Source organism: Balaenoptera acutorostrata, chromosome 13, assembly GCF_949987535.1.
Source record: "Balaenoptera acutorostrata chromosome 13, mBalAcu1.1, whole genome shotgun sequence".
NCBI lineage: Eukaryota > Metazoa > Chordata > Mammalia > Artiodactyla > Balaenopteridae > Balaenoptera > Balaenoptera acutorostrata.
Window position 1 is genome coordinate 74,526,905 of NC_080076.1, and position 14,943 is coordinate 74,541,847.

The 14,943-nt window shown below is 47.4% G+C and overlaps 1 protein-coding gene across 1 annotated transcript in view; it reads left to right on the forward strand.

Moving 5' to 3' along the window:
- Nucleotides 1-2,470: 2,470 nt before the first annotated feature.
- The window catches only part of ACACB (acetyl-CoA carboxylase beta), a 145,597-nt gene continuing 133,124 nt past the window's right edge, over nt 2,471-14,943 (forward strand). Inside the window, 4 exon segments of the mRNA XM_007180091.2 lie at nt 2,471-2,675; nt 3,335-3,541; nt 4,053-4,148; nt 8,860-9,038. Of these exon segments, the coding sequence (XP_007180153.2) occupies nt 2,547-2,675; nt 3,335-3,541; nt 4,053-4,148; nt 8,860-9,038 (611 nt within the window). The 5' untranslated portion in view covers nt 2,471-2,546.

Below are 14,943 nucleotides of genomic sequence, written 5' to 3' on the forward strand. Positions count from 1 at the left end.
TTTTAAGATGTATCCATATTGTTCGTATCAGTTTATTCCTTTTTATTGCTGAGTAAGCTGCCCTTGTACTCATGCCCTACAATTTGTCCACCTACTTGCCACTTGAGGGGCATTTGGGTTGTTTCCAGTTTGGGGAAAATACAAATAAGGTCACTATATCTATTCATGTACAAGCTCTCATGTGAATATAGATTCCAATTTCACTTGGGTAAATACGTAGGAGTGGGATCGCAGGGGCACATGGTTAAGAGTATGTGTCACTTCATACAAAGCTGCCAAACTGTTTTTCAAAGTGGCTTTTATTTTCTTATTTTAAAAATAATTTTAAATTATGAGCATCTCTTCTTACACATCAAGCTCCTTGTCCTAGGCGCTGGAACACAGCAGTAACAAGGATCAAGTCCCTGCCCTCACCTAGGTTACATGTTGGAGATGGAGACAGAAATAAACAAGGAGAGAATAAATAAGATTATTTTATTTTATTTTGGCCACACCACAAGGCATGCGGGATCTTAGTTCCCCGACCAGGGATCAAACCCGCGTGCCCTGCAGTGGTAGCGCAGAGTCTTAACCACTGGACCTCCAGGGAAGTCCCAATAAGATCATCTTAGATAGTACAGAAGCTATAAATAGAGTGACCTGCTAGAAAGTGGGGCAGGAGGAGAAGGCCCTTCAGAGGAAGGGTCTCGAGCTGAGACCTGAGGTTTTCCAGGCAGGGGGACAGTGCGTGCAAGGTGTAAAGACCACACAAGGGACAGCCGGGTATGCCTGGTGACTGTGCTGAGAACCAGGTTCATCATGTCACAGCAGCTGGGCTTCCGTGAGAGGGCGAAGCAGCCTTCCCAACTGGTAAGAAGCAGGGATTTTTTTTTAAACCATTTTTAAAAGTTGAAGTATAGTTAATTTACAATGTTGTGTTAGTTTCAGGTGTACTGCAAAGTGATTCAGTTATACATATATACATATATTCTTTTTTCAGATTATTTTCCATCATAGGTTCCATTGAATATAGTTCCCTGTGCTATACAGTAGATCCTTGCTGTTTATCTATTTCATATATAGTACTGTGTATATGTTAATCCCAAACTCCTAATTTATCTCTGCCCCATCCTCTCTGGTAACCATAAATTTGTTTTCTATGTCTGTGAGTCTATTTCTGTTTTGTAACTACGTTTATTAGTATCATGTTTTTAGATTCCACATATAAGTGATATCATGATATTTGTCTTTCTCTGACTTACTTCACTCAGTATGATAATCTCTAGGTCCATCCATGTTGCTGCAAATGGCATTATTTTGTTCTTTGTTACGGCTAATATTCCATTGTGTGTATATACCACATCTTCTTTATCCATTTATCTGTCAATGGACGTTTAGGTTGCTTCCATGTCTTGGCTATTGTAAATAGCGCTGCTGTGAACATTGGGGTGCATATACCTTTACGAATTAGAGTTTTTTCCCTATATATGCCCAGGAGTGGGATTGTTGGATCATATGATAACTCTATTTTTAGTTTGTTTAGGGAACCTCCATACTGGTCTCCATAGTGGCTGCACCAATTTACATTCCCACCAACAGTGTAGGAGGGGTCCTTTTTCTCCACACCATCTCCAGCATTGACTACTTGTAGACACTTTAATGATGGCCATTCTGACTGGTGTGAGGTGATACCTCATTGTAGTTTTAATTTGCATTTCTCTAATAATTAGAGATGTTGAGCATCTTTTCATGTGCCTGTTGACCATCTGTATGTATGTAGAAGCAAGGATTTTATTCCAAACATATTTGGAAACTATAGGATTTTAACCTGGGGATTATTATGGTGTAATTTACATTTCAAAAAGATGATTAGGTAGGAAAAGAGAAGACCTGCTGGGATTGTAGTTAGTAGACAAGAGACTGAGAACAGCATTTGAATTTGGGCTTTATTATGGAGATTGACCCAAGAGGACCAGTCCAAGGTTTGGATGTCGGGAGGGAGGGAGAGGAGAAGAATCCACGTGTATGGGGATGTCTTTCAGAGGATGACTAGTTTGGAGTTTAACCTTTATGACCTCTGTTAAAGTCTCCCCCAAACCTTACAGGTTAGGCCTCTAGGCCTTAGTTTGTCGTCAGTAAAACAGCTTGTGAAAATTGGACAACTAAAAGCAAAACAATTACTATTTTAAAGCTAATTTCACTCCCACAAAAAACCCTACGGGGCGGGTACTTTTAAGTTCTTTCACCGGCTGAGAGGTGGAGGGACTTGCCCAAGGCAGAGGTATGATGGGTGAGAATAATGAATGAAAGAGTAAACATCTGAGTGAACCGACCTAAGGAACCCTGCTCTCTCTCAAGACCTTTCTGAGCCCCACTTCGCCCCAGGGACCTTGCCCAGCGGCCCCTCCCACACATGCGCACTAGGCCCTCCGCTGCCCCCTCGCCCACACCCCCCCCCCCGGTCGGAGCATGCGCGGGTTGCTTGGCGCCAATTACTGACCGCCGCAGCTGGCGCCAAAGTCGCGGGTCCCCGGGCAGCGCGCGTTCGCTCCCTCCTCGGCTCCAGGATGATTGGCCAGAAGACCCTCTACTCCTTCTTCACCCCGAGCCCCGCCAGGAAGCGACGTGCCTGCAGCTCCGAGCCGGCCGAGCAGTGGAACGGCGTGGCGGCGGTAGCTGAGAGCGGGGATGCAGCGGTAAGGCACGGCGGGGACCGCTCATGGGGCCGGGGGTCAGGGGGAAGGGAGGGTGAGGAGGGCGAAGAGGGCGAGGAGGGCGGCGGACCCCGCGCGACCGAGGGGTTGCAGGAACATGCGGCTGACTGGGTAAACTGGGGCCTCCACGTGTTCAAAACACCCGCCGTGGCGCCCCATCGGCGGCCATGCTGAGGGGTCAGCCAATGGAGGCGAACCTCGGGGCCCACGGCGCCAATCAGAGGCGAGGGGGCCAGCCCACCCTCCAATCAGAGGAGGGAGGGGTGGGTCCTGGAGGGGAGGGTTTTTGCCGCGAAAAGACCACGTGGGGACGCTAGTGGCGGGACCCGCGGGGCGGGGCCCTGGGTGCTGGGCCCCTTCTCCGCGAACCCCTAGCGAGACGCTGCGGGCCTTGCTCACAGACCTTTTGCCTGACCTGTTTTGGTACCAAACTCGAAATTTGGGGCAGCGGCCTGTTAGTGCCGGACTGGGATCAGCCCTGGGTTTCCAGAGTCCGGTTTTGTACGGACCTGCCGAGCGGGGCTGAAACCCCAAGAATGGGTGTCCTTTACCCTGGGCTGTTGGGTTGGGGACGGAAGCTGCGGGCTCCCGGGAGAGGCCCGCTGCAGCTCGTGACCCGTTTCTGCGGGGACCACTTGCAGGCCAGCTCCGCCAAGAAGATCCGGGCCGGGCAGGAGGAGCCCGGCACGCCGCCCTCGTCGCCACTGAGCCCCGAGCAGTTGGTCCGTATCGAGAGGAACAAGGCCGCCGCGCTGCTCAGACTCGCAGCGCGCAATGTGCCTGTAGGTTTTGGTGAGAGTTGGAAGAAGCACCTCAGCGGGGAGTTCGGGAAACCATATTTTATTAAGGTAAAGTTGGAGACTGCGGGCACTTGTAAATATAGCAGGCCAAGCCCACGTTTATAGGATATTGCTTTCGTGAGCTCCTACTTTTCCCTCCTTCAACATACAGCCATGATGTTTTGAATCTGCCCAGTTTAAGGTTTTTAAAAGACTATGAGGTGATATCATAGCTTCTTTTAACCCGTTTGTTTAGTCTGCTCTCTAGGAAAGAGTGGCCTGGTAAAACCACAAACCCGACTGAATGAAACCTGCCCTTTAAAAAAAAGAGGGAGGGGTTGGCACCCGCAGGAAGTCAAGGCTGCCAGGCCAATCAACTTTGACCCAGCCCAAAGAAAGGGGAAGGGAATTAAAATGTCGGGAGGGGAACTGTTTTGATTTTTACGCAGAATTTGGATATAAAACTTGGCAAAGAGCTAGCTAAGAGCTCTTCCAGTAGCTTGCATTAGAAGCTTTCTCATTGAATTCGTATGCTTTCCAGTGAGAATCTGATTGTAAATCTAGTTTATCTTTCCATCAGCTTATGGGATTTGTTGCAGAAGAAAGAAAACATTACACTGTTTACCCACCCCCGCAGCAAGTCTTCACATGGACCCAAATGTGTGACGTAAGAGATGTAAGTACAAGCTGTGGATGAATTTTACTAAAAGGGGAGTAGGACTCAAATGGTATTTTTAAATTAGGGACACTGGAGTTAAGCCACTGTCCATAATTCAGTAATAAATAAAATACTGAAACTGTGAGGTTTGGCGGGCTGTATTTTAGCCTATATGTACCCTGTTTAACTTTTACTGTGTGCCGTTCATATAGCAAAAGAAAAAAAGTATGTACGTAAACCGTGGGTCTGTATGCTCTCACTTGTATTTTATTTTATCCTTAAACCGACCCTATGCCCCTGAGAGGTAAAGTGTGGTGGTGAGGAAACTGAGGCACGAAGCAGTTAAGTCTTTTTCAAGTGGTTGTCGGTGGTCCCACCTTGACTTGCAGCTCAGTGTTCTTTCTGTCTGACCACACCATCTTTTACGGTTGATGCTTTCAAACTCTTGACTTCTGGCCTGAACACATCTCCTGTTAACACATTCCTTTGCTTTGGTTCAGTGTATACAATGGCTGCTCGCTGTCAGAAGCTTGTTTGTGGCTTCCCACGGTGCAAACTATGGAAGCTGAGGGTGAATACGGCCACCTCCTGCTTCCCAGCCTCACCTCCACCTTCCATTCTCCTCCTTTGGAGCTGGACAGGGCGGTGACCCTCTCCTCACTTCTGTCTTTTGAAAACCAACTAGGTGCATCTCTGGCACCTCCCGGAAGGAGGCCTGTCCCCCACTATATTTGTGATGTGGGTTTCCTTTGTGATGTGGGTTTTTAGTATCTGCTTGCATTGGAGGTGTTCCATTTTTTTGTTCTCCTTTTGCCTTACTGATTTTGTAAGCTGAGCGCAGGAATCCCGTGATTTAGTAAGTACCTGTTAAATCAAAGAGAAGTGAAATTGTTGAAGAAGGCATCGTGATAAGGCTGACACTCCTAATACTTAGCAGACTTCACAATTTTCATTTTAGAGCAAGCACTTCGAACGTACCTCCTTGTTTATAAAGTTAAAAAAAAACAAGTCCTATTAAATTCAGTACTAGTTTGCCCCCTGTTTGAAGTATGTCCTGTTTTGAGTACCAATGAGCAATATTGTAAAGAAAGACTAAGAAAAGTGCATGAAACTTCTGAAGATCAGTTGGCCTGGTGGGGCTTCTTTGCCGATGAGCATGTGGAGGGTCGGGGATGTTACCTGGCTCCTCTGAGGTCCTTATCCAGGACCAGAACCGGAAAGCTTCCCCTCTCGGACAGGTTGCTTCATGATGGGGAATATGCCAGGGGCAGTGTGAATACCAACTGGAGGAATGGAGTGGCCCATGAAAGCTGCCTGATTTTGGGAACGTCTGAAGCTGGATTTTGAAAAAGTGTATGTTGGCTACGGAAGGAGAGTCTTAAGAAGGAACACGGCAGAAGTGTGGGAATGAAGAGAGGTGGGTGGGCGGGCACCCGATCAAAAGGCCTAGTAGTATTTTAACACCACTGTGACAGTGACTTCATTCTCCTCTGGTTCCATCCCTTAAGAGGACACAGGCAGACCTTGTTTTACTGCGCTTTGCAGATCCTGCAATTTTTTCAAATTGAAGTTTTGTGGCAACCTTTCATTGTCAAATGATGGTTAGCATTTTTTAGCAATAAAGTACTTTCTAATTAAGATAATGTACTTTTTTTTGACATGCAATTGCACACTTAATAGATTACCATATCGTGTATGCACTAGGAAACCAAAAAATTGACGTCACTTTGTTTTATTGCGATGTTCGCTTAATGAGACAGTCTGGAGCTAAACCCACAGTATCTCCGCAGTGTACCGGTCCAGGGGAACAGGCTCCTTCATATGCTGCTGGTGGGACACTGGAGTTTCTTCAACTCGTGGAAAAGCAATTTGGCATATGTCGATGAAAATTTTAAATACACTTACACTGTGACCAACAACTCCACTCTTCTGAATCTATTCCATAGAAATGAAAGCAGCAGTATGTAAAGATACACGTAGTAGGATGTTTACTGCGTTATTTTTTTAAGGGAAAAAACTGGGAAACCATCTGACTGCCCATCAACAACTGAGCTCTGTTGACCTAAAGGAGGCCCACAGTGTATGATGTGAGAAACACAAAAATGTAGGGTGATGAGTACAATGACCCCAATTATATATCCATAGGTGATTATAAGTGGTTGAATCAGGACGGGGTAGGGATGACCCAGAGATCTTGATATGTTTGTGGATGGTCGTACTTGTGACAAGGGCGTATTTCCTTTTGTAATTTGAAAAATGAAGGGGATGAAAGCAAAGTTGACCCCCACCTTGTTTCAAACACGTGGGTCAGAGAAGGGAGGGGGCACTGCGGCAGGTGACTGAGGGAAGGATAACTCGGTAATGCAAAGTGATGGTGCCAAGTCACCTGCTCCCTTCTGGGGGCTCTTAGTTGGGCCGGGAGGGGGGCCTGCCCTTGTCCTCGTAGTGCCCCTTTGTATAAGTTATCAGCCAGCCAGGTGTCCGTTCAGACTGCCTGTACTATAGTGTTTGATCCTCGCCATCTGGTGTTCACAGGTGAAGGTTGTCATCCTGGGACAGGATCCATATCACGGACCCAATCAAGCTCATGGGCTCTGCTTTAGTGTTCAGAGGCCCGTGCCACCCCCACCCAGGTACGCAGGCTTTACAGGTGGCTCAGCTCCAATCGTGATTACTTTCAAATTACAGGTGCACCTGTTTGTGGGACCGTCACTAGCCTTTGGAGCAGGATTTCTCAGTTTCTGCACTACTGACATGTGGGGCTGGGTCTTCGTGGTCGGGGGGCTGCCGTGTGCGTGGTAGCATGTTTAGCAGCACCCCTGGCCTCGAGATGCCAGCAGCACGCCCCATCCCCATTTGTGACAATGAAAAATGTCTTCAGACATTTCCAGCAGTCCCTTGTGGGGCCCCATCACCCCTGGTTAAGAACCCCTGCTTTGGAGGATTTTACATATCATTTACAAATATAATGAACATTAAAGGTATAAACTAAATCCATCACTTGGGAGTGGGGTGGTAACTCCTGGGCTAATTTGCTTAGGTTTTCCAAAGTTCTCTTCCTTAAACCCAAGCACTGACCGAAGTAAAGGCGTTTGGCAGGTGTGCCTGTCTAAAGGAAGGGCAGTGTTTCCCATGAATCAGTGCAGTGCATCCTGTTGTCCGCCCTGAGGGCTGGCTTTGCAGACTGTAACTTGCGTGTGTGCTGGAGGGTCCTGAACTTTCCGAATTGTGCTTAAGATTCTGTTTTTTTTGTTTGTTTTTCTTCTGGCTTGCTTTCAGTTTGGAAAACATTTATAAAGAACTGTCTACAGACATAGATGGTTTTGTTCATCCTGGTCATGGAGATTTATCCGGATGGGCCAGGCAAGGTAAACCAGCCACTGCTAGATGTGTTTTGGATGGATTTCAACTGTCTTTTCTGTCTGGCTTGCTTATATTTTTAAAAGATACCCGTGAAGAACCAGAGAGCTCTAATAAAATGGCTAAGTTTATGTAAGTCAAAGAATGTATCTCACCACCCCCTGATATCCAGGGAGAGGAGATGGGCTGGAAGTTGAATCCATTGCCAATGGCCAGTGATTTAATCAATCATGCTTATGTAATGAAGCCTCCATAAAACCCCCAAAGGATGACATTTGGAGAGCTTCTGGGTGGGTGCACGCATGGAGATTGGAGAGAGAGGCAAGCTGAGAGAGGGCATGGAAGCCACGTGCCCTTTCCCTCTATCTTGCCCTTTGCAACTCTTCATCTGACTTGACTGCATCCTTTAATATCCTTTGTAATAAACCAGTAATCTAGTGAAAAAAAAAATGTATCTCGCCTTTATCCTGCAGCCAGTGTTTTTCATGTTTTAATCATAGCATGAAAGGGAAAAGTTGGTTCCTCGTCATTCATATTTTACGTTGAGCCACTCAACTTCGACCATTCAGAAGGTGGCCTCAAGTTTTGTCATTTCGACACACGGGTTATGTTGTGTGTGTTTAATACCTATCTGTGTGACTTCTTTCTCCTTTTTTAACAAACTACAATCAGGATAAGGAAAGAATATTTACTCTTTTCTTGCAGTGAGATTTTTGTTTCAGTGAAACATCTTGGCCTCCTTGTGTTACTTTCCAGGGTTATTTCATATCAGTTAGGGTATATTTTTTTAAACAATTCTTTCTGATGATGGATATAATGCACGGTCACTGTTGCAAACTCAGAAGTTCGGTCTTGAAAGTGCAGAGGTGAAAATGAATCTCGCACAGAGGCGCCAGCTGGTCATGTCCTAATGCTTTCTCCACCACCTGATTTCAGGTGGCTGCACCAGCTTCCATCTTGGGGTGTTTTCGTCATGCTTTGAGCCCATTATTGGGTGTTTAGGCCAACTCGTTTCAGCCTCCCCCTTATTTTTTTTTTTTTAATTTTATTGAAGTATAGTTGATTTACAATGTTAATTTCTGCTGTGCAGCAAAGTGATTCCGTTATACGTATACATATTCGTTTTCATTATGGTTTATCACAGGATATTGAAGGGTTCCCTGTGCTGTACATCCTGTATGTAATAGCCTGCATCTGTTAACCCCAAACTTCCAGTCCATCCCTCCCTCATCCCCCCCGTGACAAGCACAAGTCCGTTCTCTGTTATCTGTGAGTCTATTTCTGTTTCGTAGATACGTTCACTTGTGTTGAATTTTAGATTCCACGTTTCAGCCTCCCTTGAACCTGCTTCTTCGCTGTGTGCTCGCAGGTGTTCTCCTGCTCAACGCCGTCCTCACCGTCCGGGCGCATCAGGCCAATTCTCATAAAGAGAGAGGTTGGGAGCAGTTCACCGATGCTGTCGTGTCCTGGCTCAATCAGAACTCGAATGGCCTTGTCTTCCTGCTCTGGGGCTCTTATGCTCAGAAGAAAGGCAGTGCCATTGATAGGGTATGTTTTGGGGTTGGTTTTTTGTTTTTTGTTTTTTTTTTTTTTTAAAGGAAGGATTTATTTATTTATTTATTTATTTATGGCTGTGTTGGGTCTTCGTTTCTGCGCGAGGGCTTTCTCTAGTTGCGGCGAGCGGGGGCCACTCTTCATCGCGGTGCGCGGGCCTCTCACTGTCGCGGCCTCTCCTGTTGTGGAGCACGGGCTCCAGACGCGCAGGCTCAGTAGTTGTGGCTCACGGGCCCATTTGCTCCGCGGCATGTGGGATCTTCCCAGACCAGGGCTCGAACCCATGTCCGCTGCATTGGCAGGCAGATTCTCAACCACTGCGCCACCAGGGAAGCCCTGTTTTTTTTTTTTTAAACAGTTTTTTTTTAAACAGGTTAGAGAATTCTAGGAATCCCTTTATGTGGTCCTAGAAAATCCATGTCATAAAATGAAGCTTATTTTCCCTTAAAACTGTGATAATTAGGATTAGGTTTCCCATCGAAAATTGAACAGAATTCAGGGACTTCCCTGGCGGTCCAGGGGTTAAGACTCCGTGCTCCCAACACAGGGGCACAGGTTCCATCCCTGGTCAGGGAACTAAGATCCTGCATGCCACACAGCACAGCCAAAAAAAAAGGAAACAAAGAAAATTGAACAGAACTCAGACGAAATGATTAGTTGTGTATGAGGAGAACAGCTGGCCAGCTTCTGCTTAGATGCAGTTGGTAACACTGGCATAAACTTGCTGCATACACAGAAAGATACACAGGTCCCCAGGTTCCATTCATGTAACAACCGATGCAGTAAATGATGAGCGAGGTAAGTCTCTTGCTTTCAACAAGTTCGAGGGTATATGGAAAACATGAAGAGTTCCACTCAATCGCAAATTTAACCTCCCCCCATGAAAACACCATCAGCGATGATTATTAAACCTGGGCCCTGGTTGCTGGTCCCCGACACCAACCCAGCTCTTCAGTTTCTGCCCGCCCCACTGCATCCTTCCCCGACCCATCTATGTATACTTGGTTGCGGAGATTAAAAACCAGAAGTCATCCTTGAATGCCCTCCCTCATCCCCTTAAACCCAGTCCTAAAATCATCCTAATTCTGCCTCCCCTCTGTGCTGAGCACTGGCATTTCCCTTTGGGGTGCCTGGGACTGCACTGGAGGTGATGCTGGTATGAAGGAGACTGGCAAGGGGAGGAGGGGGCGTGGGGCTGGGAGGGAGGGAGGGGGACGGCAAGGAGGAGTACTTAGCTTGGGCCACTGGGAGGCACTGAATTGGGCGGTGAGGGTGGGGGGAGAAATCATAGCATACACACGTCATAAGTGAGGTAAAGGGATGAACCGAGGCGACATGGCAGTAGTTTATGGTGTATCAGAGATGTGTAAACAGGTGTCAGGAGCAAGTCCAGCACTTTTCCCACAGCATCTCTCCTGACCTCTGCAAAGGCTGTTGGGGGTGGGAGGGATATGCTGACCCCGCTTTGTACTGGGGCTCAGGGAGGCGAGGTCACTTGTCCACTTGCGGTGAATGGAGCTTCGGCGTCTGATCCGAGCAGCCCGCTCACCTGGGCGGGCCCGTGGGGAGGCCTGCCCAGCCCACGGGCGAGGGTGGCAGGGTTCCAAGCCGGCCATCAGCTCTAGAGACTTGACTCACATGTCAGTTATCTCCTCCATTTTCTCTCTAGTGGAGTTCTACCTTTATTTCGTAATTTAGGCCTTTTTTCCTTTTTTAAGGTAGTAGATTCATATGGTTAGAAAATAAAGGATATTAAGGTCTCCCCTCCTAGTCCCCATCCGTTCGATTCTTCTTGGCCTGGGGTAAGCACTGGGTTTTACCGTCTGACGTCTCCTTCCAGTGTCTTTATACACATGGCTGCAAACAGCAAGGGGGCGTGTAGGTCAGATGGAAGAGCTGCTTTCTCTATAAAGGTTCTGTGTGAATGAACAGGATGTTTTCAGGTGTTTTTCTTTTTGGGAAGGGAATAGTAGGAATAAAACCTGGCATGAATGAACTAACTGCTAAGATCTGATTATCTCGGTAGTGAAGTGTGTATGGGAGTGATTTCCAGTCTGTGTCTTAGGGCGGTTTGTGGTCAGAAGTGCCCTTACTCAGTATATCTGTAATCTTAATAATGGTTCAGTTTGAAAGTAAACAGTTGTTAAAGTAGCTTGACCATTAAAAACCAGACTTCCCTGGCGGTCCAGCGGTTGGGACTCCGCGCTTCCACTGCAGAGGGCCTGGGTTCGATCCCTGGTTGGGGAACTAGGATCCTGCATGCTGCGTGGCGCAGCCAAAAAAAAAAAAACTAGTAGATTGACCATTAAAAACCAACTTGCACATCTCTAACCCGGGGTGTCTCCTAAGCACTAGATCTATATATTCAGCTGCTTCCTTACTAGGGACCTGGAAGCACATCAAATGCAACATTTTCCAATTCTCCTTTCCTCGTCCATCCCTCACTAAACTTGGGCCTCTGGATGCCCAAGGATAAAAAGGACCGCTGTCTACCCAGTTGCCCAACAAGAAATCACATATCATTCTTGACCCCTCCCTTTCTTTCCCTCCTCCACCCTTTGTATCTATCCCCACCTCCTGCAACCAGTCATACACAGCCTTTCTTCTCTCAGCACCCACCCCCACCTGCCCAACTTAGCCTCAGGTCAGCCCCATCTCATCTTGCCCAGAGCAGAGGGTTCAGATGCCTTCTCCTTGGAAGGCCTTGACCTGGGCTTATGAGCTGGGGTCTGGGCACGGCCCCGGCCTGCCTCTCACCCTCTGTGAACTCCAGGCCTCCTGAACCACCTGGACTTCTCCCCGCCCCCACTCCCCTGCCTGCCTTTGAACATCCTGCTTCCTCCATCCAGCATGTAGAGGTCTTTCCTTCCCTGGAGGCTGGCTGACTGGTCCTTTATAATGCACACAGCTCACGTGTTCAGGGGCCTGCCCCACATGCTGCACCCTGTGCTGAGCACCCGGCCTGCATCCCTTCCCAGGATGCTCTGTGCGCACGACCCATCTTTTGTTCTTCACGGGATCTTCCTGAGCAGGCGCTGCTGTTAACTTCCAGTCCGCAGGTGAAAAGTGACCTGCGGCCTAGGGAGGGTCAGCGACTTTCCTGGGGCTGCGCCACTGCTGAGTGGCAGGGCCAGGACCTGAAGGAACCCAGGTTCCATGCCCTGACCCATACTGTGCTGCCCGGCTTCACTGATGGCCCCTCCTCAGCCCAGCTCCTTGAAGGCAGGGGTATCTTGGAAGATAATTATTTGTTGGGTGATTTTTTTTTTTTTAATTTTTATTTATTTTTGGCTGCATTGGGTCTTCATTGCTGCGCGCAGGTTTTCTCTAGTTGTGGCTTGCGGGCTCTAGAGCACAGGCTCAATAGTTGTGGCGCTCGGGCTTAGCTGCTCCATGGCATGTGGGATCTTCCCGGACCAGGGCTCGAACCTGTGTCCTTTGCATTGGCAGGTAGATTCTTAACCACTGCGCCACCAGGGAAGCCCTGTTGGGTGATTTTTATTTAAATACAGGAAAGAATGAAGAAAACAAAAATGGTCCAGAATCTTCCTGCTAAGTTAACTACAGTTGACATTTTAAAAAATTTTAAGTATTCTATTTTGGTGGTGAGATAATGCAAACAGCATAGAAAGGTACAATCTTTCACCTAAAGGAACTACTATAAATAATGTCTTGGGTCTTATCCCCCCACCAAAGAATTTTTTTTTTATTTAATGCATTTATCACTTTTTCTTGCTTTTTTTTTTCCACTTGACATATTTTAGAGGTCTCCCTGTGTCAGCATATGTAGCTTGATCTTGTTCTTCTAGTAGCTATGTGGTGTTGCGTTGCCAGAACTTTAGAAAAATATTTGTAATCTGTTGCATAACACTGGATTTATGGTAGGTTTTACCTGATAGGAGCCGTGCACCTCCTCATGCCTGCATCTTTATGGAGATGTGTGCATCGTGGCGTCCTTTACCAAATACAGTCTCAGCAGTGGGAGACCTAGCAGTCCCACTCAGCAGTGGGACTGCTGGGTCATAGGACAAGGGCACCTACGAGTCCTATCGAGAGTGCCCAGTGGAGGGCAGAGACGGGTGCTCTGCATCCTTAGAGCCTAGCCCAGGTAGTGGCTCTACCAACCAGTGGAGGATGAACGCATGGACCTGTGTGGACGCTGCAAGTAAACCAACACCATGAGGAAAGCAGGCGAATTTAGAGCGGTCACAGGGGAGCGCCAGAGCTGACAGAAAGCGCCACAGCCAGAGTGGTTCTTTTTAGAAGTCCTGAGAGTGTCCCCACAATCTCACTCCCCGTCTCCTCCTCTTTCAGAAGCGGCACCACGTGCTGCAGACCGCTCATCCCTCGCCGTTTTCGGTGTACAGGGGGTTCTTCGGATGCAGGCATTTCTCTAAAACCAACGAGCTGCTGCAGAAGTCTGGTAAAGAGCCCATCAACTGGAAGGATCTGTGACCTTGACCCTTGGGGGTCGGGGGTCTTTGAGTGGTTTTCTGGAAGCTGTGATTGAAGTATCTGTCATTTACGAAGTCAAAGTCAAAAAACAATTTCCCTCCTAATTCAGCACCCTGCACGAGGGCGCACATTTTCCGCGGAGCAGCAGTGAGCCAGGCAGCCTGGCAGCAGCTTTCCCTGGCCAGAAACCCCAAAATCACCCTGGGACCTCTGGCCTGGAATATGCTGTCTGTGGGTCAAGGTTCTTGGAAGGGAGATGAGGTCAAATAGTCTGGACTGTGTTCCCCTTTGTTATTTTTTTTTTTTTTTTCCACACACACACACTGTATTTTATTTTTACAAGAGATAAATAGACTGACACCAAGCATTGTACATGGATGACCACAACAAAAGCAACAATGATTGCAATTACTAAACATGAAACACACTCATACTATGTCATAATATTGACATTCAGTCCAGTAATCCTCCACTGACACAGCTCCTTTACTTTGCAGTGAAAATTGATTTGTATATTCTTTGCCTCTGAGTCCTTGTGGGTCCCCTTTGTTATTACTTTCATGGTCAAAGCAGGGAGATAAGCACCTTTTTGGTACAGCCAGCTGCTACTTGTTTTTACCTGGTAGGTTAGACTTTAGGTTTTGTGGTGTTGGGTGTTTTTATTTGGAAAGGCCCTCTTTCTTTACCCAGCCTGGCATTCCAGTCTTGGTCAGGTACACTGGCCCGTGATCTTTCATGGAGCCCTCAGGAAGCCTGAGGACGTTTTGCAAGTTCCCAGAAATTAGGGATCGAGTTCCTGACTGCAGTACTGGCGAAAATTGCTAAGGAACCATCCTTGGTGTGAACTTTCACGTCTGGAGGCTGGGGAAAGTGAACTGGGTATACTCTAATGCAATTAGTTATGTAATTCTTTGGGTGTTTCTAGGAATAAGCTGTGGAGGTTGAACAGGAAGGAGGAGAAAGGTTTTTGTTTTTTTTTTAAGAGGAAAGAAATGCTTTTTTCCTAGCTGCACCCCGCGTTGGGTTTGAGCCAGCATATACTGCCAATGTTGTTTTTTCGTGTGTGGGGGGGTAGGGGGTGGGGTTAGATTGAAATCACTTTGGGATTTTTTTTTTTACAACACTGGTGAATTTTGCTTTTTTTAAAAAGATACTTAACGCAGATGTGTATATATACATTTTTTAAAATTCTTTTTTTAAGAGGCAATCTTTATTAGGTGTGCACCTCCATTCCAGATCCCGTTAGAGCGCTGTTTTGCTGTTAGCTGGGTTAAAGGGTTAACCCTGCGAGAGTTTGGTAATAAAAGATTGTTGAAGTTTCGCTTGGTGCCTGGTCCTTCTGGGCCCTGGGCGGACGCCCTTTAGGCTACTCTTGGCTTGGGGCGGCCCGCGGTCGCCATGACAACCATTGTGGGCCGGAAGGGCCGCCTCCGTGCCGCCCTTC